This window comes from Pipra filicauda, unplaced genomic scaffold (assembly GCF_003945595.2).
Source record: "Pipra filicauda isolate LSUMZ 115617 unplaced genomic scaffold, ASM394559v2 scaffold116_size3395265_pilon, whole genome shotgun sequence".
Classification (NCBI taxonomy): Eukaryota; Metazoa; Chordata; class Aves; order Passeriformes; family Pipridae; genus Pipra; species Pipra filicauda.
Window position 1 is genome coordinate 1,645,881 of NW_024103618.1, and position 27,547 is coordinate 1,673,427.

The 27,547-nt window shown below is 39.4% G+C and overlaps 1 protein-coding gene across 6 annotated transcripts in view; it reads left to right on the plus strand.

Annotated features, from left to right (window-relative positions):
• Window positions 1-27,547, plus strand: part of GABRB1 (gamma-aminobutyric acid type A receptor subunit beta1) — a 129,187-nt gene that overhangs the window by 94,453 nt on the left and 7,187 nt on the right. For 2 of the 6 annotated variants that reach the window (XM_027717690.2, XM_027717691.2), the window contains 3 exons: window positions 19,461-19,598; window positions 19,706-19,858; window positions 20,746-20,996. In XM_027717690.2, coding sequence (XP_027573491.1) covers window positions 19,461-19,598; window positions 19,706-19,858; window positions 20,746-20,996 — 542 coding nt within the window. Of the gene's footprint in view, window positions 1-19,460; window positions 19,599-19,705; window positions 19,859-20,745; window positions 23,497-27,547 lie in introns of those variants that run through there. The other 4 variants (XR_005564930.1, XR_003540096.2, XR_005564929.1 and 1 more) reach the window with 4 other exon arrangements.

Consider the following 27,547-nt stretch of genomic DNA (forward strand, 5'->3'; position numbering starts at 1 on the left):
CCCAAGTACAGCATTTTTGTTTCCGTTTACTGCAGAGAAAGAACAATTTTAATATTTGATGGATAGTTTGAAGTTTTAAATAAGCAGAGAAAAAAGCTGATCCGTGGTTAATGAAAATAATTTCCTGGTATTTATGTCATTAACAAAAGCAATATTTTTATTGTTTGTAGCACATCCCAAGGAAATAAAATCTCTGAGCAGTCCAGTAAATACAGTTTTCATTTTGCAGAAATTCATGATATAAGATTTTGCTGTGGACTGAAAGGAGGTTGATGTCCCCAGAACCTCACAGCATCAATTTTCAAAAGAATTTTATTACTCTTCAGTTGCCTAGATCTGACAAATAAAAACATTTTCGCAGCGTCAAAACAATGGAATAATTGCATATAAAATGTTTAGTAGTATTGTAACAAAATAAAAAATTCTGAACCAAAGAGGACAAGGTAACTCTGTAGCCTTAGAAAATGTTGGGAAAGATTTCAGTTTGTTCTGAACTGCAGAGGTTTTAATCGACTGTACATCTCAACATATCTGAAGCGGCAGTTGTCAGGCACTGAAAAAAAAATACAGTCAGTCTAGAGCACTCATAGGCTCACAAGAGCCCAGCAAAAGAGGAGCTCTCAGCCCAATGTTTATAGTAATTTATAATTTCTACTTAATGCCACCGGAAAAAATGCCTTATTTAAGGCATTGAAATGGCCAAATACCTTCAAAATTACTTTCCATACTGAAGTAAGTCAGTGGAAGGGCAGCTTTTAATTTAGATTTTATATTGTTTGGCAAGAAACTCGAAATGGTTTCCCAAGAATTATTTGCTTTTCCTCCTTTTCCTGGAAAGTCTCTCTACAGTAATTTTATAAATTTTCTGTCAGGTTAAAAACAACAAACCTTTTATTCCACCAGCAAAAGATTTTAATCAAGTAAACATTCACAATCAGCTTAAGATAATTATTTTTACTTGAGAGCTTTGTCTGAACACTACCTGCTCATTTATTCCTTTAGAGATCTAAAAATGGTGGTGTTTTTTTGTTTTGGTTTGGGTTTTTTTTAAGATCCTAGTGTTTTGGCATTGCACGTTGACATGTCAGAAAGAGAAGCAGGGAGACAGTTTTGTCATGGTTCCCCATGAAACACTTCAGTAGCTGCCGTGCAGAGTCTCCGCAGTAGCTTATTCTTTGTTCACCATTCAACTCGTTCAAGAAAGTGTCTGGAAGGACATACTTGTTGTGCACCATATCAAACCCCCTCAACAGACACAGTAGCATGGCAAGCTGGGCCAAGTTGGTGTTCATGTGATGAATATTTGTGTTAGACCAACATGCATTAATCTTCCTTGTACATCTGCTTTCATTTAGCTGTACATCAGCTCATTGCCCTGAGCTGACTGAAGCACCACAAACCCACACCCCTGTGTATGAACACATATATAGCCATTTTCTTTTCCTTCCCAAGAAGCAGAGGCAGTAGGCAACTAGAGCTTCCTTTTCCAGTGCTGCCCGTCACCCTACTGATCTCCCCAGTCACTTTCTGATAGTTCAAAACTCTGTCTGAGTGTCATAATGCACCAATTTATGGGACCTAAGAAGTTGCTTGTTAGGATACATGGTTGTCATCCTATCCTTGGACTTTGCAGTCCCCTGCATTTTTTGGCACAAACCAGTTTTCTTGATGTTGTTTGCTGCTGCTTAGCTCATCTTCTGGCTTAAAACTATTAAGGCATGCAGTGGATATATTTGGGGAATGAGTCATACATTGTGTTTCAAAATAAAGTGCATGACACATCTCCTCAGTAGCTTTTCTACCTGATCAGCGGAGGAAATGGATATATACTGTACCACAGCAATCAAAATGGGTGATGATACTGAAGTTGCCTCCATACTGAATTCATACCTGTATTATTTGCTGGGAGGTAGTTGATTTGAAGTCTCCGTCTCAATCATGACTGAAACTGATCAAAGTACATAAGCATTTATCAGCCAGCAGCTCAAATAACAAATCAGATGGATACTTGACTGGTTTACACCTCTTTATTCACAAGCTTTCACATAAATGAATCTTTTTAGGGATAAATGTTCAGTGAGAATTACTATCAGTGAGACCTCATCAAGAATCAAAATTGGGATCAGACGGAATAAGCAATTAAAATGCTAACACAATCAGGGATGAGAGAATACCATGTAAATCACATGGCCAGTCGTACATCCCCAAAAGAAAATTGCTTTTCTGACCTTTTGAACACCCACATAAATAATTCATGTCTCCAGAGATACATATGTTGATATGTTAATACTTGTTGAGCTGATCACAAATTGCCAACAGGTCAAAAATGGAAACTGAATTATTTCTCATGAGTACTTAGGTCAGTTCTACTATCAACTGAATGACAAAAGCACAGACATGCTTGCCTCCTACTGAAAGCCCAGAGGTAGTATATGCATCAGGGGCATTGGTATCTTTGACAATTCTCCACCTAAAATATAACTTCTATTGCACCGCAGATCTTCTCCTCTGCACCTCTAAAACTCTTGAAAATTATTGATCATACTTGGAAGAACAGAGTTCAGAAGGGCTGGCTGACTGCTTCTTTCTTATGCATTTGAGTACAAGTAAGCCAGTTGTCCTGTGTACTCTGTACTTAGTTTTACCCGCTAATCCACTTGAAAGTTACAAGGAGGCAGAATGGAGAGGGTGATTAAAGAGGTGATAACCATGACACTGCTTCTCTGCTCATGCCACATGTATTAGGCATGTGGTGTTTCCTTCCATGACAAAACTGGTTTATAAGAATCTCACCCTTAAGCTCTCCTTCCAGCTCCTGCATCACCCTTCAGCTATTAAACTTTCTATTTTGCCAGTATACAAATATTCACAGAGCCAGGATGAACACGAAACTGTTAACGCTTTTTTGATAAAAAAAAATATCCCTTTGGTAGAAAGGCTTATCCATCTCAATTTTGGGAGAGACAGGAATTAAATAAACCCCAGGGCAGAACTGTTCCTTAAATAAAAGGACCAGGGAAGGTGGTGCTGTAATCACTAAGCATTTCTGGAACAGCCTGTGTAATGGCAAGCAGCATTTCTCACCACTAGACAGAACCTGTGCAGTATGGGCACTGACAAACCATTTTCAAAGCACTGGAAAGTAGTTTTGTTCATTTTTATACTGTGTACAGTTATATGGCTTAACCCATGTGGCACCAGCTTCCAGAGCAGTACTGTTGTACTGTGAGAGCTGCAGGATTTCCTTCATTCCTAAAGGATGGCAGGCAGGTGACTTCTGAGAGAGTCGTTTTTCTGTCCCAGGGTGCTTCCCTACCTCTGAAACAAGCAAGCTGGAGACACATTTTCCTCTCCAAAATCTGGGTGCTCCCCAGTGCATCCACAACAACTCTGTAGCTCTGCAGCAGTGCCAAAGCAATGCTGAAGTACACACTACCTGTCCCTCTTTTGAGTTTCCGTGTGTTTTTAAGGGTGACTTACTCCTGTTGCAGGAGCATGTTCCAGAGGAACCAGGAAGTCCCACAGATTAATTGCTCAAAGAATAGATGAACATCACACTATTTGCAAGCAGAAAGGCAGTGAGCTGTTTCAGCTCACAGGGATGCTGTGGAAATTAGCCAAAGACAATCCCTGAAAATCTAAAATGCTAAGAATTGTTCCTTAATAATACTTAACAGTGAGTAATTTCAGGCCTTGCAAATAGCAGCAAAAAAACTGTGTGACACAGGAATGGAAAAGAGCACAAGGAATCAAACACTGCCCTATTATCAAACCTCCCCAGCAGTACAGCAAAGGCATGGATAATGCATGTCTATATTGAGCCAGCAGATTATTTTCATTAAAAAATTGCATTTCCAGCTTTCCAGAAACTGTCTTACAGGACTGTGGAAGCCATATATGCACGGCTGTCAACCAGAGAAATGTATACATTTAGGAGGAGAACATTTTGGCTGCACGTGTTTCTTCACACACATTTTTCACAGCTTTTCTCAAGCAGTTCACCTTATTCCAAATTCTGCAGTGGCAGGTGGGGAGACCATATCAGACGTTTTTCACCTGTTCCAGTGCCTAATACCATGATGGCCACTGGAAACTTCAGTGTACAAAATCAAGGGATTTTATAACTGGAACTGCTTCATCAGCAGAGCTGGAATCTGTAACAATCCATTTCTCACAGATTAGCATATATTGGGAAAGAGGAGACTTAATACTTGGCTGGAGGTTACACAGACTGCTTGGCACTCTCACACGAGCTCTGATGGATGTCAGCTTGGCAATTTAAGATGTTAAATCCCCCAGCTGTTAATTCTGCTGGACCAGGTAGCCTCTGGCAAGGGTACAGTTGCTATGACAGTTCAGAACCAAGTGCCTTGGCACAAGTCCGCTGTCCCTGGCAGCAGCTACGACAGGCTCTGGACTGGCATGGGCGAGATGCAGACACAGATCTTAGCTGATAAAGCAGCAGACGGGAGGAGGATGCAAACAACCAGGAACAGTAGACTGAAACTGCTACAGCTGTATCACCCAGAGCTTGTCTGTCAGAGTTCTGACTGCACACAGCTGCCCCACTCTAGCATCTCTCATTACAATCACAAGTGCTGACCTCATCACACTACCTACAAGATAAGACAGATACTGTTATTACTCTAATACTCTTCGTCCCTCTGAGGTCGCCAGTATCACAATCACAGCGTGACCTTGTGGACCAAGCTTGCACCTGGCTTTCACTTATCAGAAAATAATGGTGTGCCAACAGCATCACTGACAATAAATTAAATCCCCATTTAGGGTTTTACTTACAGCATCTCCCAGACCTCGGTGAAATATGTTTCACTGGCACAGGAGAGGGAGGGTCAGGCTGGTCTGCAATTTGGCAAAGTTATTTACTTATTGGCAAGCTATTATGTGTTTTACAACAGGTCTGGGCAGATTATCAGAACTGTCCTTTTGGTCTCAAAAATCTGTGTCTCTATGACAACTGGAAAGCTGCAGCATGATTCAGGGATCGACACGGCAACACTGAACCATGCTTTAGTCTTGTCAGCAGCACTCTTAGACACCACTTGCGTGAGCGAACTGAACAAGCTCACAGAAACCTGAGAATACAGCTGAGGAAAAGAGGAAGATTTACTTAGCTGGATAAAAAATGGCAATTCTGCCTTGATTCAGCTGGTTTTTTGGTTGTCTGTTCTTCATATAGAAATAGATCTAACACTAAATATATGCAATGCTTCGATGAAAGCACAACCAGCTTATACTGATATTACAGTAAATCAATAAAATACTCCACTCAAACCTCTACACAGTTTGTTGTCAGAAAAACACAACTGAGTTCATACCTGAACATTCATTATCACCTTTGTTGGCACAGAGCTATCTGACAGAATGAGATTTGAACAGATTTATCACAGTTCCCTGCTTGAGTCAAGATTGCATTGATCCAGGGTATGATTGCATTTAAACTACCAATGATGTACGAACCTACACCTCAGACAAACAGGGATATTTTTTTAGAGATGAAAAACCGTCTTAAATGCAAGATTTCCTATTCAGCTCTTCCTTTGCCAGTCTGCAGGCACCAGATATCTAGTAATTTATTCATGCCTGGCAATAAAAATTCACTAATGAATATTACTGCTCTGGTGCCTTAGGCTGCAAGATCTTTGAACTGGATCCACTTATGTATTTTCCCTAAAGTATCCAAAACCACTAAAAGGGCATCTGTTCTCATCCTGCTTCTCCTCACCAAGCATATCAAATTGCTTCCACAGAAGGCATAATTTCTCCCTTCTCAGTGGAGGTTATTGGAGTATTTTCAAAGCCAGTTGCAAGGCTCCTTCCCAATTAAAAAAAAAAAAGAAAAGAAAAAGGCTGGAAGGATGACCAACCCAATGCCTTTTTTTAAGAGCTTCCATTTCTGATGTTCCTAATGAGGGTAGCTCTCCCCCTCACAGTTGCTTAGGTTTTGCCACATCTGTAAATGGAGAGCTTCTCTCACTCCAGCCCCTTCAGACTGCCCTTGCTCCCCCACGAGACCTGTCAGCCATAAACCCATGTTCTGGCATGTATTCCTTCCCATGGGCCCTGCAAACCCTGGGGAGGAAAAACTCTCATTTTCTCCACTTTGACTTGTCTCTGGTTATTACAGCATAGCACTGGGAATAAAAGCTCTCTTCTGCTTCTGACCAACTCCTTTAACTGTTCTAAAATACATACTCAGCCTTAAATTTCTTTCAAACTTGGTGGACTAAGACAAGAGAGAGAGGTATGAGTTCCAAAACTCAGATCACTCAAAGAGTGCGTCTTTCTGAGATGATTAACTATCTGAATGCAAAAGGCAGAAGGGTTCCAGCCTGTACATCTTTATTTCATCTGCCACCTCTAAGTGATAGGTTGTTCTTAGCACCTCATCCCACTCACAGTGTTCACAACGCACCAGTGTACAGGTGAGTCTCCATCCATGCCTGCTGTACTCCCATTTCTGCCTGTGCTATGACATGCACAAAATGCCTTATTTCACAAAGACTTTTCTGTGGATCAAATGCCAGATTCAAGTGACTAGCTCCCACAAAGCCCAGCAGAAAGACACTTAACAGCAGAAAATAGAAAAGTACACTTTATTATAACACACTCATAAAATAAGCAAGACAGTACCATGGGAAACATCCCAGCAAGAGCAGGAATGGAGAGCAGCACAAAAGGCTGCAGAATTTATCCCATATACAGCCAATTGGGACAACAAAGTGACTACTCTCTGGGCAACACATTTTGCAATTTGAAACTCACTTTAATAATTTCTTAAGACATTCAGATAATACACCCTAGATTTCTCAATATACCCTGTGCAGAATACACACATGGAGTTTGTATCATTGCAAATACACTCTCAGAAGGATCAGCCATGGAGACTCTGCATGCACACAACAATCTGTTAGATCCACATTAACTTCTGACATGCCATCCTTCTGAGCTGCAGAGAACATGCTGGCAGAAAAACAGGAGAGGTTTTTAAATTACAGCATGAGCATCCACAGTAGGAGATTTAAGCATCACAGGAACAGAAAGACTAGCACAGTGCTGTGAAGCTGAGGAAGTTGTTTTTTAGATACTCTGAGAGGCAGATTCACAAATAGCTTGTTGATACTGAAACTGAGAAATTAGCCAAATAGGACTGCATGTTTGCCTTTTTTTCCCCATCAAAATTTAAAATGTATTTTTGGCTCAGTTTAAACCATTCCTTACCACTCATTGCTTAAGTCAGTCACTAAGATAAAATAATTCATTCTTCACAGCACACTAGTGTTAAGCCACAGCAACTGCTCTGTTTCCACACTTTGGGAAGATTTCTTTCCCCAGAGGATTATAAATCAGTTATGTTGCTTTCACAATGTATTTTTACACCGCACACAAATTTACAAGTTACTCAGATGCTGATAGTACAGTCTATATGACTTTCTCTTTTCATTTTCAAAAAGATGGATAGGCTGTCTTTCTATGGATATATAGATTTTAATAGCAAATCTTTGACATTCAATTATTCCAGTACATGAACATATGAATTTAGTCAAGTCTGGTATATCTTCAGCAGTTTTCTATTGCACACAGAGGAATGCAGTTATTTTCACCAACTGCTCTTCTCATTTAGTGCCATCTCAGTAGCCTCAGAGGTACCAATACGGGATGCAGACTGTCCCCTGGTGACCACAGAGGACAGGAAAGTTGGAGCCAAGTCACTTCTCAGCATAGCCTCATCAAGTCTCAGTCTTCAGCCTCTGATAGCCCCCAGGTTAGGGGAGTAGTAAAAGGAAAAACTGGGCTTGTTTAAAAAAAAATTAAGGATGCACTTAGGTGAGGGGCTGATTTCTCCAGAAGCAACTGTGCTCTTAAATGAGTCAGTATTTCTGCAGTCAGAGCTGAAGGAAAAATAACCTCTCCACCTGTTTATATCACAGTCTTGGAAGAGCTGGTACACTGTGCTTTGAGATAATGCAATTGTCCTAGAATGTTACAGCCATAAATATAGTTTATGTATTTCCTTGTCTTCTGCCAAGATGTGAATTGCTGTATAAAAGAAGGCTCTGGTACTCATGGATTCACTTCAATTTGTGAAAATGAAGCCTTGCCCCAAATGCACTGGAGTTTACAGATATTATAAATCTTGAGAAATTATCTGCTCAGTGCCTATCCAGTCTCTGTCTTGATCTATACCTATGGTTCCTTGATGCTGCAGTAATACAAATAACAAAACACAGTGCCTCAAATCTCAATGTGGGAAGACGGTTTACCTGACCTGGGACAGCATTAATATAAGTAGTTTCATTAAGTGGGCAGTATACTCACATGCAAGTCCTCCAGCCCTCAGGAAACCGCTCTGCAGAATTGAGAACAGAATTGAGCCTTTCAGATAAAATTCTTAATGCTTCTTCCATTAGCTTTCTCCTACCACTTCTAACAGCTTTATTTATTTATTCATCTTCCTCATAAACTTATAGCAACAAACACTAAGTGCAAGAGTAGGCTGTACAAAGACACACAGGTTGTTAGAGCAAACCACAGTGTGTGGGAAACTTCAAGAAAACATAGATTATTTCAGTTGTGTTTGAAGACTTCATTCATACTGATACAATTTTTCATTGAATTTATCTTTTCTGGTGATTGGCAGCCCTCAATTCATCAGAAATTCAATCTTCATGGAAACAGCGGCACCAAGTTTCCCAGACTGCCAGCTCAGATCTCCCTGGCTATGCAGGAAACATCTGTGCAGAAAGATACATGTTTGTCTTCCTCAGTCTTTCAAATATATGTTACCATTTGAGAGCAAGCCTTATTTGTAAAAGGGACAACTGTCCATCAGCATGTAGATGGAAACTGAATTAGACAATGATTCATTTCACCTGAGGCACTGGACTCCAGGATCAGGGCTGCATAGCCATAGTGCTGATGTCCAGGGAAAATGGAAAGACTGCATGGGAACTCTAATTACAGATCTGAGCTATTGAAGTAGCACCTAAAGGTTGCTAGATTGCTATCCAGTCTTGCAATCTGTTCCTGCTGGTGAGGTGCAATTTTGGCTAATAATCTCAGTGACTTAACTCGGAATGTATGGTCAATCTCCTCTCATCTCCAATCCTCATGTGGCCAACCTCCTCCACTGTTATTCGTTTATATTCTGTAAATGCCTGTGTAAGTACAAATACAAGCTGGGTAGAGAATGGATTAAGAGCAGCCCTGAGGAGAAGGACTTAGGGGCTTTGTTTGATGAGAAGTTCAACATGACTCAGCAATGTGCACTCCCAGCACAGGAAGGCAACCACATCCTGCATCAAAAGCAGTGTGACCAGCTGATCGAGGAAGGTGATTCTCACCTTCTACTCTACTTTTGTGAGACCCACCCTGGAATACTGTGTCCAGCTCTGGGACCTCCAACATAAGAAGGATGTGGACCAGCTGGACCAAGTCCAGAGGAGGCACCAAGCTGATCAGAGGGAGAGAACACCTCTCCTACAAAGACAGACTGAGAGTTGGGGCTGTTCAGCCTGGAGAATAGGAGGCTCCAGGAAGACCTTATAGCATCTTCCAGTACCTAAAGGGAGCCTACAAGAGGGACTTTCTACAATGGCATGCAGTGACAGGACAAGGAGAAATGGCTTCAAACTCAAAGCGGGTATGTTTAGACTGGATATTAGGAAGAAATTCTTTACTGTGAAGGTGATGAGGCACTGGAATGGGTTGCCCAGAGAAGTTGTGGATGCCCCATCCCTGGAAGTGTTCAAGACCAGGTTGGATGGAGCTTTGAGAAACCTGGTCTAGTGAAAGGTGTCCCTGCCCTTGGAGGGTTGGGCAGGGTTGACAGAGGAACTAGATGATCTTTAACCTCCCTTCCAACTCAAACCTTTCTATGATTGTGTGATTCTATGATTCTATGATCACTAAATTACCTATGGAGAGCTCTTCCTGGGAAAACAAACTTTATTTAAACTTTTACCATTTCTAATCCAAACCACACAGACCGTGACAGCCTTATTTGTATTCACATTTAGGGTCCAAGCAACAGAACCTGTAATTCAAATATTTCATACACTTACTGTGGTCAGGAATATGTATCAACAAGATCAGGCACACAGAAATATAAGACTTTGGATCTTCTCCCTCCATGGAGCACTTGCCCCTCCATTACACCTTGTATTAGCCCACCAATGAGTGTGTGCTGCATGTCTGCCTCCCTCCACACAAAACTGCAGATACCAAGCAGACTTTGTACATCAACCACCTAAAAAGCCTGTTCCTTGAATTCAGCCTATGCTTTTAGCCACAAAAATACCCTACTCATTCTTCAGTGCTTAGGGAAAACTGACAACCATAGCAGTATCTCAGATACCTTGATGTCCAAGAAGGCATTCATCTTCTTGGTGCACGACTGCACTCTGCTGCTGAACTCAGCCTGTTCATTGCCCAAGGGAACATGGTACTTTTCAGGCAAGAATTTCTCCCCAGCAAAGTATATCAATTCAGTAATGAATAATTATTTTGGAAAAATATGCACACAGAAAATGTGAAGTACATGTACAATACATGTGCATTGCAAAATATACTTTCTAAAATGAGTCAATATTTCATTTTCAAAAGTTAATGTAGTTGGTATTTGTATTTGAAATTAATTTCATTTAGAAAAGTACTTTTTTTTCCTCTCAATTATTGTTAATTTTGTCTGAATGAAAATTTTAATGTAGCTCAGGATAACTTTGAATCTTTCTACAATTGTTCATGATTTGAAAATTCAGCTACTTACATAGTCAGAGTAGTGAGTGAGCCTGTATAGTGGGTTAACTCCAGCTGGCAACTAAGTACCAAACAGCCACTCACTCACTCCCCGCCTTCCCTTGGTGGGGAGAGGAATAAGAAAAGAAAGGGCAGACCATCATGAAAACTTCATTCTTGTTATTTATCTAAAAAGCCCAAGTACAGTGGCCTCATACTTGCCTCCATATTTATCTATCTGACAAAATTACACACCTGAATTAAATAATAAAAATTTTAAAGGGTTTTCACCATTTCAGATGGGAACACGATATTGCATAGAAATATGAGGTGTACTCATATAAGACATGCTGGCTTAAGTAAGAAATACAAAATGTCCAGATTAATCTCCAGTCTGAGTCCTGAGGTATGCAGAGACCCTACTGTCTTAAAGAAGAGCAGGTTTTGGCCTGACTCACTATGGCACCAACCAGATGGACCTGGATTTCGAATGCCTTTTTCACCAAGTACAACAGTTTTATCTAAAATTGAGCGAGTCTGCCTGGCAACAAAATGAGAGCACTTAGAAGTAGATCTTAATTAGTCAAATGAAATAAGTGCTCAAGGGCAAGATGTGTTTACAATACGAGCAGACAAAACTGTGTACCATGCAATATTGACTGAACTAAATTAATTGAATGCTAAGCAGCTGGACCTCTGCTGCTAATGTTTACATAATGTGCTTATAAATAGTGTTGTTCCCTGTTTAACTTTGTAAAGCAACTGAAGTCAGAAAAAAAATTTCATGGTTATAGCTCAGACAGGGATAGCCAGCTATTGTACAGCAGCTCTGATGAGAGAGAAAGAGGAAGAAACCGTGGGGTGAAAAGAGTAATTCCTATTGGACTTATAAACTGTACATAAAATGTGCTCCTGACAGTACTGCAAGTAAATTACCTCTGTCAGGTTCATGTGAAGGTATGGAAGTCCTTTGAGCTAGAAAACGAGGTAAAGGACTGCAACACTGAGCTTCCAGGATAGGTCAGGTCTCTCCCAACATGTTGATGATGTCTCCCATCCTGATTCTGGCACTCCTGGCCTGTGCTGCCGGGACTGGAGTAGAAACAATTTGTTGTCTGCGTTTTGCTGCTCCCAAAAATGGGGCTTCCCCCCCCCCCATCAAACCACAGGGGAATGAAGGGTAGAAGATAAAAAGAAAGAGGGGGTAAAAAGCAAGAAAACCTCTCTTGGAGAAGTCAGGAGCTTTGGTTCAACTTTCTGCAGATTGAGATACAGTTGGTATGCAGTATAAGTGTCCATTCAAAAAGAGAATAAGAAAGGGAGAAGTAGAAAGCTCAAAACAGATTCAGGAAAAAGACATCTCAGAATGAAAGGAAGAGAAGATGACTTGGACTTCTGACACTTGCTTCTGGAAAAAAAACAAACCCTCTCTTGCCAGTTCCAAGCTCTCAAGGACAATCTGGTACCAACAGCAAATGAACAGGATGCAAGGCAAGGAGAATATTGGGGTTACCTCCTTATACATAGCTGCTGCCCTAATCACTATTGACTAGCCCTTAGACAGGAACATGACAGTGTGACTTCAGAATTTTGGTGGTTCCAACCCCACAAGAGAAGAGGATCCAGGCAAAGAAGTGAGACATGTGGAAGCAATTAAACAAAGAGATCCTCAGGATATGTAGTTACCAAAGTAACTGACATGCCATTTTAAAACTTCATGCTTCAGAGCCACTCTACACGAGTATCTAGTCTAGTCAGGAACACATACTGCACATCTGCTTTGCTAAAAAATTTTTAAAAGCAATATATCATTGTTGAAAATTTTTAGACATCAGGTCATCAAAATGTCTCAAGTCCAAAATTAAATCACCGGCACTGCTCACTAAACATTTGCATATAAGAGACTTCTGAGTTTTCAGTGACATTTTAGCCACTTTAGCCCAGTTACTAAGGGCAGGTTGCTTTTTACTGCACAAAATGTGTGAGCATGAACAAGACTTCCTAATCACACTTTGATTTACAGGAATTATACAGAGATGTGTAGAGTCAGATGCCCTCAACATCAGGCTAAAAGTCATCACTCCACTGATGAAAGAAAAGTATTGTAAATATGAAAGTAATGCAATGGACAAATCAGGCTGCAGGAACATGTGAGGCCCTTAACTGCTACACTATCTCAGATCAAATGTCTATCTCACCTATCGTCTTGTCTCTGAGAGTGGCCAGCAGTACATATCAATGAAGCTGGAACAGAACATAGGATAAACATCCCGATATTTCCCCAGTAAACACCTCCAGTAAGTGTTCTGCACATTGCTATATTAAGTCAGAAATAGTATCACTGTGTTTAATAACCTGGATAGATTTTTATTCTGTGACTGTTTGATAGCTTCTGAACTAGTTTAAACTTCTGACATTCATGTCAATGAGTGAACACAGTGAGTTCTGCAGTTTATCCATGTGCTATATTTCCCTTTATTTCTGTCAAACTAACCACTAGACATATGATTTGTTGCTTTCTTGGTTTGGAAGTCTGATGGACTGTAAATAATCATGTGCTCTTCAAGCTCACATGCTAACTTAGGATCATACAGACTTTTATCATAACATTCCGTCAGCCACCTTGCCTCCAGGCTAAAGAGTAATGACTCAGACAGTCCTTTCTTCCATGGAAGCAAGTCTGTTCTTCATCATTTCCATGGCCCTTCTTTCTAGCCAACTTAGTGCTGCGATTTTGGGGAAAGAAACAAAACTGCATATAGTAATGAAGAAATAGCACAACAGGAATTGGAACTTATATGGAAATGCAAACAAAGAATTTTATATTTGTTTTCCTTTCCTAATAATTCCTTGGTTTGTTTTTTTTTCCTGATAATTAAATGCTTATTAGTAAACGACACAAAATAAAAATAGCAGCATGCCTTACAGGAGATACTCTTGCACTAGAAAGACATACTAGGTAAAACATAGTAATGTGCATTTCTGATTGTTCATTGCATTATATTTATTTTAGGCTCAGTAGGTCCTTTGACATCATTGGCATAATCCAGTAGAAGGAGCCAAATTAACTGGTAAGGCATTTTCAGTACAAGTTTGACTACTTATCCAGAGTCCTTCAGTGTTTCCCTCTACTGAGTCTCTACTGAGACTACAGTGATTCAGAGAATCCTGTAGTCCTGCTGTGTTAGCCATCATGGAGATACTAAGCAAAACCAAACAATTTCTCTCCCAAAGGACTTTGAAGCTTTTATCAAATCTCATTGGCAAATGAGATTTAAAAAGTTAACGGGTAAAAAATTATAACAAGTAACAATAAACCAATATTAAAAGTACTTGCAAATTTAGGCAAGGTTCACTCTCTGAACTAGATTATGATGTTGCGAGAGTAACTTTGTGCTGTAATAACATTTATTTTGTGTTTCGAATGGATAGGAAGTGATGTCTCCAACTGGGATGGAACAGATTGCTCCATACATAAAATTTATTTTTATTTGAGAAACCTTCTTAAATAACTGACAATGTGGAGCACATGTCGGACATACCTGTCTCGTATTGGCCTTTTTAGCCACCAGTGCGCTTGTGACAAACGTGGGTAGAGACCTTTCCCAAATCTTTGTTCGCGAAGCCCAGCCATGAAATTGGAGTACTCCAGCAGTCTAGCCAAGTTTTCATTTGGGTCAGTGTCGCTAAGGCTAAATTCTGACTTATATCTCCAGCTAAAATCTGCCATCTGCCTATAGAAAATATTTCTCAGTGAAAAAAAAGGTAACTGAAAGATGCAAATACACGCTCAAACACAGGTGGCAGGGAGTCTTTTCAAGCAATTCTTTCACCTTAATGTTAACTAGTTACAGTTACAAACCACATCTTCAGATCTGTGATGCCCCATTCACATGTTAGGTTTAAGTTGAAATAGTACAATACATTTGCCACTGTATGGACCACCTCAGTGGTGTGTGGGAGAAATGCATTGTCTTCCTGTTTGAATACAGTCATAGGAATAATAACAAGAAAAATATAAGACTACATTTAGCAACAAAGACTAAGTTGTTACAAAAGGCATGGTCCAGGAGGGATGGAAGAGGGTTGGGTTCTAGCCTCACATCCTTACACAGGGCCAAAAGATTTGGGTCACACACAATTGATGCAGACTTTTGAAAAACCCTATTTAGACACAGATCCTAAGACAAAACTGTGTTTCTGGGTGTTTCAGAGCTACCTGCCCTGGAGAATAAGAAGGAAAAAGGGACATCTCTGTTGAATTGGTAAAGATAGTGGAACCATGACTTTAATTTGCTAAAGTAACACTGATCCTTATTTATCCCAGAGGTATTTAAGATGGTAGGTGCTGCAGTGGAAAATAAAACAGCCTAGTGACATCCAATACACTGTTAACCTCGGCTATATCACAATGTCAGCAACATTTCCAAAATATTTTTTCTGTGAACAGCAAGATTTATACATAATCTATTTCCTGCTGTGTGTGTACCTAGACACTTTTTAGATCTGTGGTACTTCTGACCAAGTGTTCTCACTTGAAGTCTTAGCTGCTGCTCTAGAAGTTAAAAAAAAAAAAAAAAAAAAAGTGCTGGCACATCAAGGGCTGTATTTTCATTTCTGGACAATATTTTCTAGTAAGCAGAAGTTTCATATCTTGAGCTTGGCAATGAAATATTTTTTAATTGTTTTAAAGACGGAAAAGAATCTTGCACACAAAGGCTTAAATAGATCAAATATTTTTCATGGGACATTTATTAACTAAAATAAATAACTTTAGTGATCATTTATTATTTAGGTCAACAAAGTTAGACGCAAAATTCCTGGGAAAACTGTTTGATGAAGTGAGCTAGACTGTCAGGGATGTCGGCCCAGAAATCAGGCCATGTTTGCTCTAGAAATACGGAGCCGATGTGCTCAAATCGCGGCTCACCCTCCGCGCCCGGGCCGGCGGATCCCGCAGGAGCCGCGCAGCGACACCGCCCGGCCGCGGAGCGCGGGCGCCCCCGCGAGCCCGCCGGGAGCGGTACCCGCCGGCGCGATGCTCTTCGGGGGAAATAATACTGGACTTCTGTAGTTAGAGTTGCAACTGCTCTTGGACAGCTGTTGCGAACGTAACTGAAATATTTCGGTTCTCGATATCTGACTCTTGTGAAATTTGTGTTCGCACATCCTTGTCCAGTTGAGAGTGCTGCGCTCTCTGTCACAAAAGCAGAGGCATCTCTTTAAATTGGTGACATGGATACACGCACAGAGGGAAAAGGATTACATGGAAAAAGAGCTGCAGAGGGAATACGTGGGCAGTACAGATAAGTTTAGTGAACAACTCAGCATTTACACTGGCCACTGCACAGGTAAAACACACTTTTCCTATCATTGAAATAGCTTTTCTTCCATTGTAAATGCCAAGGCATTTGCTGCCTAAAATGAGGGTTTGTCATTACCTGCTAGCCAGAAGTCAGTGCTGCTCCACACTTGAAGGTTTCTTAATTTACATCACTACAGCTCCTCTCTTAAAGGCACTGTCCACTTCAAAAGGAAGGAGTGATCTGTCCTCTGCTAACTGTTCAGAGCTGAGATCAATTCCTGTCTTTAAACTGCAGCCAACTGTCTTCCTCTCAAGTTTGCTAGTTTGGAAAGAAAATAGCATGTCAACACCTATAGAACATGAGGGCCTCCAAGCCCTGCACCTGTGAGTCACCATCAGCCAGGAATGCAATGCCTCTCATACACCTGCACAATGTGCAAAACACATAATGAAGGGCATCACACAGCAACAATCCTATCACGTCACGGAATGGACTGCCCAGGGAGAGTTTACACCTTCTTAGTGTCTAGCAGAGTTATTACAATGACTGCCAAGGAAATAATGAATGTACTGAGGTTCGCTCTACATAAAAGCACAGGAAGATGTTCCTGCTCAATTACTCTTCTAAAAAGAGAGCTAACAAATGTGAATGCTCCTGATTGAAAAACATCACTATCCCTTTCTCATAATTTCCTTCAGCTTCAAATGAGTAAATTCAAGGAAGAAATCAGTATATTTAGAAACAGCAGATGCTTATATTAGGTTCATTGTTTGATGTATTTAGAAGTCTCTTTGAAGTTTGTAAAGGTTAAAAACATGGCCTGCCATGGTCAAGCAGTGATGGCTTGTCACCAGCTGGTATCTTCCAGGCAACGTTCTTGCTTTTGCTCAACTGACTTTATAACCTACTAGTTTTACTTTTCATTTAGTAGCCAAAGTCATAGAAACCTTTCCAAGATTAGTGAAAAGCACACTTGTCTACATTACAGAACTCACGTAATTTCTTTTTGTTAAGATCCAGCATCAGCACACAATGTACCAATAACATTGTGCAATCCTTTTGTAGGAGGTTGTGCTTGTTTTCTTTTTGAAATCTGACCTGTGGTATTCCAGGTGTTTATTTGGCAACACTGTGGGGTTTAAAAACTATATCTACAATAATTCACCTTTGGGGAAGGGAATTTTAGCTGCAACGAGGTGCCCAAACTATTCCCTCTTTCATCAAAAAGTCAGAGGAACTGCAGAGGATGGCAGAGGCTGCCTGTAGAGGCTGCATATAAAGTCAGGAGTTGCTGAGGATTGGAGACAGGTCCCCTCTCTGCCCTGGGTCCCAGCACTAAGTGGCACAATGGGAGCAGATTTGAAGGGTAGGGTGTGAAATGGGCCTTAGGTGATGATGGCACAGAACAGAAGAATCAGGGTCATCATTTTCTTCCAAACCCTGAGGTAGAATTCAGGATTCTCACATTTAAATCTTCACCTGTGACTTTACAGTAAGTACCTGTGCAACATCTAAGTAGTGATGTCAATTTTGTTCTTTATTCTGTGCCCTAAAGACAAAGGACGAGTATTACCTCATGTAGAGGATATCTGTGTAGTACCAAGCCTACGCATACCTTTTCGGTATGAGATGACAGTTCCAATTTCCTCTGTTTGGCACCATCTTTTCTGAAAAGGGAAATCATTCAAGAGAATTTTTTTTATAATACAGACTTGCAAGAAAATGAAGTTAACAATTCCTTGCCAATCTTGGTCTTGGCCTTTTAAACAGTTAGCAGTCTTCATTCCCTCTTTCAATTATTCTGTATTACACCCTACATTTGGCTCATGTTGGTTCTGTGGTTTGTGTACAAAGCCTTTAAAGCAGCTACTGAAGTCCCACTAGTAAGGAGCTACTTTGACCTTTTGCAGTGAAAAGGAATGGAAACCAGCCATACAGAGCTCTATGTCACAGCCTTGAGATGGTTCATTTAAAAAAAATTAGCATAAGTAATGAAAAGCACCATTTTAAGCTAACAGCAGTGATCCATATTACATAGATTAGTATGGTTTTGGGAGCAATTCCTATAGTTAGAAAACCATGGTTCTGAACAGTTCACAAATAAAATATGTGAACATTTAACCTTGTTCAGCCCATCACTGTGTGTTTGCATCAAAAGATAGCCGTTCAATAACTGCAGGCTTTCCAAGCAGTCTCTGGAGCCTGCCAGCAAGTTCTGAGAGCTTCTCTGATTGTCACCAGGGAAACCATGAACCTGTTCTGTATGTGGCCAGCCTTCCAGAGATGAGGTTATTACCAAGCACCATCATAGGGAAAGACATCTCAAGACTAATTTCCCTAGCTAGATATTGTATTACTGGTGTATATGAAAGGATAAGTTCCTACTTTTGTAGAGGCTTCTGATGCTATGGTTAGTTCAGCTGGCAAAACTACTGTCAAGTTTTCTAAAGCTTTGAGTTCAAACACATGTTTTTATTTGATCTCTGTTATATGATTTAAACCTGATTAAATCTAACACCTGAAGGAAAAGTTTAAAAATAGATGAGAAGTTGTTCTCTCCTTTGGTAGATACAGGGAGAAATTGGAAAAATGCAATAGAGTGGAACCTGCTTAAATATTAGTTTGAAAATGTTGTCAATTTGAGATTTTTTTGAAATTCAGTCACTTTTTAGTTCAATCAAACTATTTCTGAAAATGATAACAATAATGTTAACATTCCCAGTGGTAGAATGGCAAATTAATTTTTAATTAAATTAGAAATAATCAACATCACTGCTAAAAGGAAACAGAAGAAAGGTGCTAGTTTTGAAGTAAAAAAGCAATAGTTCTGTGATAACAGAAGATCAAAGTTGGCATGGTCTAATTAAAATATAAAATGCTTCATGAATATCAAAGGGTTACCTTCAGCTCTGACAGACACTGTTGGGTAATATTACAGACACCTTAATTCTTCTAGAATCATCTTTGCCTCCACTGGCTCCCAACTCTGTATTTTGTCACAGCCTGCATAGGAAATCAAATGAAAAGCTGGGAACTGAAGCTGGTTTTACTGTCAGAGCTCCTCCAAAAAGAGTTTAAAAGTTTTGTTGATGTTGTATCAGTCTATTGGCAAACTGAGCAACTCAAGCCTGAATGGAAAACTGTTGCATTTTCGCTAGCTAAAAAATTATCTTTAATCTTAAATTCTGTCCTGGTTTTCTGTCTTCTCCCTTTTTACACCTAGATGCTTCCCCAGGGTATGGAGGAGGCTACATGGCTTCTGTATAACAGGAATGTCCCACAACAGAAGGCTGAATTTGTGGTTAACGACAGTTCCTTCCACTTGAACCTCAACTATTTAAGCAAAATAGTAAAACAAAAAGAAAAGTCAATAACCAAATTTTGCCTCTGTTTCAGATGGATACACTACCGATGATATTGAATTTTACTGGAATGGAGGAGAGTCAGCAGTAACAGGAGTTAATAACATTGAGCTCCCACAATTTTCTATCGTTGATTACAAGATGGTATCAAAGAGAGTGGAATTTACAACAGGTAAGCACTGGTTAGTTGAAAAAACCCTCTCCTCTCTTCCCCAACCCAGAAATATCAGTGTCTAATTTTTGTTAGGCATTACTTATTATATGATTTCTTTCTTTCAGGAGCATATCCTCGATTATCACTTAGCTTCCGGCTTAAAAGAAATATTGGATACTTCATTTTGCAAACTTATATGCCTTCCACGCTAATCACAATTCTTTCATGGGTATCTTTTTGGATCAATTATGATGCCTCTGCAGCCAGAGTTGCTCTAGGTAACTTCTTCTCAAAATAACTGAACTGCATAAATACTTGTTGCCTTTGAATACAGTGGCACCAATTCCATATTGCTGATTGCAGCATCATTAATTGTGATCTTACATATACAGCGTAGGACCTTCATTGTCAGGAGGGCAGGCAGGTGCCACCTTGCCTATATCTGAAGCTCTTGCTCTGCAGTTAAGTTGGGATCCTGATTGATTTCCAGTTGTCATAATGGTCTCTGGATCAGAACAAAAGTGTCTTGCTTCTAAACTGAAGCGCAAAAGTCTAATTCAGGTATTTAAGGATATCTACACTGTGCTGCATGAACAATCCATGTAGATGTTAAAAAGTGTCCTCTCAGGCCAGATGCATGATTGAAATGTATACAGAAGATCCTACTGACATCAGTGGAAATATACTAGCTTCCTTTTCTCCTTTCAATGCTCTGTTTTCAATCAAAAGCTAGATACTTATTCCAGATCTCCAGATCAATGCAAGTCACCCTCTGGGATCAAGCAAGGCTACTGATGTAAATAAAGTGAGAAGCATTTCCTCACATAGAAAAAACATCAATCGACTCTTTGCTATCCAGGTCAGCTTACACCATGTTCCCTAGCCAAGCTGTTGTAAAAATTAAGGCAAGTTGTATCAAGACAGCCTGGGCTTTTGAAAGTTATTCCATTCACCCTCCATCGCATGGAAGGCCAAGGAAGGTGCTATCAGCAGACCTGCAAGGATATCTTCCTTTCCAGTCCTGCAAAATGCATTCCCTTGGCTGTTAAGAATCTGATCACATAATTAAGCCATCTACATGGGAATATAATGCTGCCGTTATGCCTTTCACACTCAAATCTCCTTCCTTGTCTTGTTAGTCAATGTCTTTTTCTTCTTTTTTCAGGAATCACAACTGTGTTGACCATGACCACCATCAGCACCCACCTCAGGGAGACCTTGCCAAAGATTCCCTATGTCAAGGCAATAGATATTTACTTGATGGGATGCTTTGTGTTTGTGTTCCTGGCCTTGCTGGAATATGCCTTTGTAAACTACATATTCTTTGGGAAAGGACCTCAACATCAAAAAAAGACAGCAGGCAGGGCAGGACGTGCTCCAGGCGAGAAGAGAAGACTGGAAACAAATAGAGTCCAGGTAAAACATCCAAGCTAACTTCTCAATCATTATTTCTGCTGTGACAATGTTGATGTATATGATGATAGAGATAAAATGCAGATGAAACACGTGCAAAAGCATTTAAGATTGCCTAAAGAAAAATTGTATTTTAAGAGAATACAGCAATGTATGGTCTGTTCCATCTTCAGTTGAAAACATAGTAAGAAACCACATAAAATGCAAATGAGTATTCAGGATACACATTTCTTTGCAGCAGAGAAGGAATACAAGGGTACAAGGGTACAAGGAAGTTAAATATTTACTACTTCAGCTGTATATTTCTTTGATATAGAAGGTGGTATAGAAGAAATGTTTATAATAAAGTTCCTCTTTACACACAGAAACTTCATCAAAACCAAAAAGCAAAGACAGACTCTGTTGCTTCAGTGAGCCCTGAATGAAGCCCACATGACAGAGCTTCCAGGAACACAAGGATGCCGCTGCTAGGTTATAACAGCTTTCACATGTCAGGATTTTTCTTTCAGCTAAATTCAAGCAGACCTCAACTACCCTCTCTTAAAAAAAATAAGCCAGAAAAGCTCTAGGAAGTAATACTATGGACTTTTTTTTTTTTTTTACAGGGACAAGTTTAATTTTGCAATACATCACTGAGCACTTGCAAACTGCTATAAACCTATTTCAACTTTTCCCAGTTTTTCAGAAATAAACCCTTCAAAGCCTCAGGTGTATTTGGCCCAGTCTGACTCAGAGGAAAATACATATTCTAATGAGCCAAAAATCTTCTTCCTTTCTCTACTTTTCTTACAATATATTACATCCAAGTATTAACGAGATCTTACCCAGGCTGTCCTATAAACTTCTGTACTGTTGTGGCCTGAGGCGATAACATTTGGTCAAAACTTTATTTGAGCCCTCTGTTCAGCTGGAAGAATGAGACCGACACATAAAACTCTAACAGGTAAGACCGTATCTAGATGGATGGTTGCAATTTCACATACATATCAGGAAGTGTGTTTCAGAAACTCTGTGATATCTTATTAGTTCTAAATTTGTATGTCTGGTGTCCCAGTAGCCACACCACTACAGCTAAGCATCATTAACAAAGCTGTCATGTTCTCAGCCTCAGTGAACTCATGAGCCCATTAAAAGTCCTTACTCGCATTTGCCTCCTGTCCCCTTGTGTAGGAGATGCTTTATTACAATGGGGGCACAATATCAGTTCAGGCAATCATCAGTCTCCAAGGTCCCACAAAGTACTGTCTTCCACAGAGCAGAGGAGATAAGCCACCCTGTTATGGATTGTTGCACGCAGACACTGTCTATGCATTTCTATGGCAAATAAGGAAGGGAAAAAACCCAACAAAACTCACAAACTGACCAGCCACCTCAACAGCTCCTGAGATAACCCAGCCTAGGTGAGAAGCAGCACAGCAAGGATTCAGGATGAAGAGGTAATCAATGCTTCTTCAGAGGTCAGCCTTGTCCCCATGGGCCCCAGTGCACTGAACTGAGTAAAGGACGAGAAAGTGTAAAGGATAAGAGTGCCGGTAAGTTCTTTTTCCTACATATTTGGAGAGTTTGTTTAACTAACAAAAGGCCCTAACTCATAACTAAAAGCTTTTGTCTAAATGTTACATGGCGAAGATTAACTGAGGCTGGTACTCAGAATGGAATGGAATCAAAAGTTTTCAGAGCACCACATGCATACACCAGCATTTTTCTGACAGAAAAAGAAGGCATACGTGCTTTGTACCACGATTTGTAAGTGCTTACACTTGAGACAGCAATTCCATTTTGAGGCTGAGAGTGCTTTAAGTGAACAGACTGCTTTCTGCCTGTACAGTGCAGGTTTGTGAACATTCATTTTACTCAGCATGGAAATGCTGATGTCCGACAGTTGTATTTCAGTCCTTGGCAGGAACAATGTACATGGTTGAAGAAGTGGGACACAGTAAGGTTATGTGAAAACAGCTTTGAGCTCCTCTCCACTGTGTTTTGAGATTTTTCACTGGTGTTATGATGTCTGTACCAGAGCAGGGGAAAGTTTTTTTTTGAACATAAAAGTACAGTTGTAAGTATATATAGCTATAGGATAATTTTTTCCCTTCTGCTCATGACCCACATCACTTTTCCATACAGGGACTTCTAACCAATAGATGATATGTAACAGTGCTTCATCTCTTTGTGCCAGGTGAAGATATTAATCATTCCCATCTGACATGCAACTCCCATGAGTAAAAGAGTTAAAATTCCTTCACCAGATAACAAAAGCATTAGATGTGCGAGCAACACTCAACAAACTGACCACGATATTGACAGTATAGAGAAGACCAGATGAACAATGAAACTGAACTGCTATTTCCTATGTGGCTGTTCCTTTCTCTACAGACTGAAGAAGGTGGAAATAGTGTCTTTCCAGTTTCACAATTTATGCCATTTTAATTTCTAATATGCAAAAAATATTAATTTGTAGTAAACAATATTTCTGTTTCTCTGAATAAAGCATAAAGACTGTTTATATGTCCTTGCTCATTTGTTGAAGCTAGATGTCATTGAAGAGACCACTGTAATTATGGATAAATAGGACAAAAGCACCCTGCAAGAAAATATTTAGATAGTCTATGCATGCAACTGCTTCTGTTTCCCCAGACAATGATAGTGTGAATGTTACAGAGAAGATTTCTCTTAAATATGAGAAAAAGGTAGAATGCAATCATACTGTTACTGAAAAAGGGGCTGAGCCATCATAAGATTCATAAATGACAACACAAGGCAAGTGATAGATGGTCCCTCGCTCCCCAAGTCCGTACAGCATCACACCTTCCTTTCAAACCTTCTGTGAACCACAAAGCACCCAGAATAGAAAGTCAAAGGCCAGCCACAGGTTCTGAGGAAACCAAGATTCTCCAATAGAGTGGCTACTGGAAGGAGAAAAAAAAGGGGAATACATAACCACACAACTAGTTCAAACATCAAGTAAATCCCCACCTGAATAAGTATAGCCCTGCTGAGCATAACCTGTTTCTTTGCAGATCAGATTGTGATAACACTACTGCACTTGTTCCAACAAGACAGCTTGTATGAGTAACATGGCCCTGAATCTTTCATCTTAAGAGGAAGATGGGTTTGTATTGAGATAAAACAGAAATTCTTGCCTTTTATCTCCCAACAGTTCAGATAAAGAAAATAGGTAGGTAAAAACTCATTCCAGACAGCGTTTAACATTTGAGACTCATTCTTTTTCAAGGAATGCCAACATGCTATTCTTCCCCTAGAGCTGACTGTATATTTTTTATGTGGTCAACACAGGACTGTTGTTTTGGGTGGTTTTCTTTTTATTACTTTACTGTTTTACACTTAAAATATAATTTGGTGGCCCTAAGCAGAAAACTCATTTTCTAAGTAAACATACAAGCAAAATTATTATTTTTTTTTGTGATGTTTCCTCAGCACACATCATACACTTAAGAAAATTCATATATATGTACCTGTGCTGATTTAGGCTTTAGGTAGTTCCACTGCAAAGGGAAAATTAAAAATTTATATACTCAATTTAGATACACTCTCAATACAGATACGAATGTTCTTACAAGAAGCATCACCATATACCTGAAGAATACATAAACTTCGATAATTACACCAGATGACTAACACAGCATCAGCTTTAGATCCTTTGACATGTTCCTCACATATTCTTCATTATATGGTCAAAAGACCAAAAAAAAAATCAGTTCTTCGGCTTTCTACAACTTTAGGCAAGATTTATGCATTGTACAAACCAAAGTGTTCACGCAAACACACATTTAGGCTCAGAACATCTGTTAAGCAAGAAATCTTGTTTTCATCTGAGCCATGGTCAGTTTATGTAACAAAATTTAAGGCATTGTAGTTAAAGAGCAACACGGTGGTATTTGGAAGAATAAATGTATCATATCTGAGCAAGGAAAAAGTATTCTAGGCTTGATATGACTCTTCCTTCCTCCATAAGCAGGGGACTGAGATACTCTATTCCTAAGCAAGCAGCCAGACAGCTACTGGGTCAGAAAACTCAGTGGACAGAGCCTTGTCTCTTCCATGCCAATTTTTTATCATGCCATCTGATGCAAATATGTCAAAGACTGTACAACTGCAGTACCTACCTGCTCTCTGGTTCTGATGCACAGGCTTCCTCCAGCACAGGGTCAGGAGAAAGGCCTCAGTAACCTTGTATTAAGTAAGGGAGAAAAGATTTTAAGACAGAAAATTTACAGCATTTACTGTGCATATATTTGCTGTTAATTCATTCCAAAAATAAAAATAGACAAAACTAATAACAAGACTATTTTGGGGATCCCTTAACGAGTTGTACATTTTCCAGATTCCTCCAGGAATTTGTAGAATTACTAAGCTTCAGTAACAAAATCTCAGCTGTACAAGTTTAAGAATATTTTGAAGTGAACTTCAAGATATACTGAAAGGGTTTTTAATTATGTGGGAAACTAACTGTTTCCCACAAGCTTCACATTACACAGAGAATTTGACCAGGTACATAGAAGAGATTTTATACTTCCCTGAGCTAATTTAGTCAAGATCAGTGTAAGGCCTTTTGTTGTGAATTGCTAAGACTTAAATTCAAAGACTGAATTGTTTCATAATATATACAAATCACCTCACCTAAAATGGTTTAAATGAAACTTATTCTAAAAATAACAGGTTCATTCAGAACACTTAGAGTAGGAATTCATACGCTGCTTGCCTCATAATAAACTGTCAGGGCATATTAGTTTAAGAAAGATCCCTGTGAATCACTTCAGATTGTAGGCTGTTAAGAGATGTCTTGTCAAAAGAAAAGTCATAATAACTGCTTAATGATGCTTGCATTACTGTTACTACTATTATAAGACTAAAGTCAATTAGCTTACACATTAGCTTATGTAATCAAAGACAGTTCAAAGAGCTATTTCATAAAACTGGGACAAAAAGGTTGACTATCAAAACTTCTGAGTATTAAAAAAATATCTCTTTCTACACAGAGACAACTCTGAGATCATTATTTTTTCCACTGAAAAAAAAATGTCAGATCTTTGGAGTAATGAATAGTCCCATGGTTATGGCAGTCCTCTGGAAAGCAGGAAACCCTAGTTTAAATCTTCCTTCTGCTTAAATTTGATGGCTTGACCTAAAAAGTATAAACTGGGTAGTCTATATCTCGAGTAAATATTTGAAAATAGCATGCTCATTTGTTACAAGCTGGCCTCTCTAACCCAGAATATACGAGTTTTTTCCCACCAAAGCAGTGGTGGGAACTGGGGTGTTCCCACTGAATGCTCTTTTCAGCACATACAGAATCAGTTGCTAAACCAGACAAGTGCATTTTCTGTCTGTGCTGACTTATACTCCACTTAGAAGACGTTTTTACCCCACAGATCTCTTGTGTGGCTTTTGTACAAATAGCCCTTTCACTGCTTTGTTTTTAGTTAGCAGGTGCTTAATCTGGTAACTACATGAAGATTTCTCCTGGCGATGGGAAGGAACATCTTCCACACTGCCAGGTGGAACCAAGGCTTTCTCTGGCTCTCAGCTATCCTCTGTGGCAACCCCAGAGACTGGGTTTCCCTGTGTGTTTTTCTTGGAGATTTTTCTTGAACATACTTCAAATCTGCTGTAGATTACTATATCACTTCCTAGCTCTGCTATGTCTTACTAAAAATATAAAGATCAGAGTGCAAACAAAGCATTGCATATCACTGGTGCTTCACAACACCAGATGTTGTCTATAATTACTATTTTATTCCTTGATATAAAGGCATCCACAGACATGGTCTAGACTGTAATATATTTGGGATAGGGCAAACACCACAGCTTACCAAAACCAATTTTAGTATTCAAGCCTCGAGGTGAAGTCTTTGAAGTTTCATTTAAGAGGCCTGTGTTCTGATGTGTATTTCCCTCATACAAGCTACAGTGGATGTTCAAATATCTGTGAATTTGAAACATCTAGGAAATCTTTATGAAGAAGTCAGAAGTCTTCATCCTGGGAACACCAAAAATTTTCAAAAGAGGTTTTACTACAAACAGGTAGAAAACTAAAGACTTGTGAAAAGGTAAACACTTTGTAGCAATGCTGCCATTCATGGTTAATTATATTCATACATAAGAAAGACAATAACACAAAAATATTTTATATATATATATATATATATATATATATATAAAATATTGGGCCAGATGTACATAGTGGTTCTAGTTTCCAGTTCATTGCATAGGTACCTAAAACAGTGCCCTGACTAAATAACAGCACAAATAAAGTAAGTGACAAATATATTTGAAACAACTGCTTCTGGTACTAACACATAAAAATGCAAATGAATGTAGGGTTTCATTGAGTAAAATGGATTATGACAAGGCACAGGAACAAGTTAATGATATGTTATGATTTCCAAAATCAATTTTCATCATGAACATTTTACATAACTGTACCTTCGTGCTCTTCCTATCATAAACCCATTGTTACAAAACTCTTTGAAATTAACCTTCAGCACTAAATCTGGATAAAATTGTTTAAACAGTAACATTTTCTTTTCACCTTG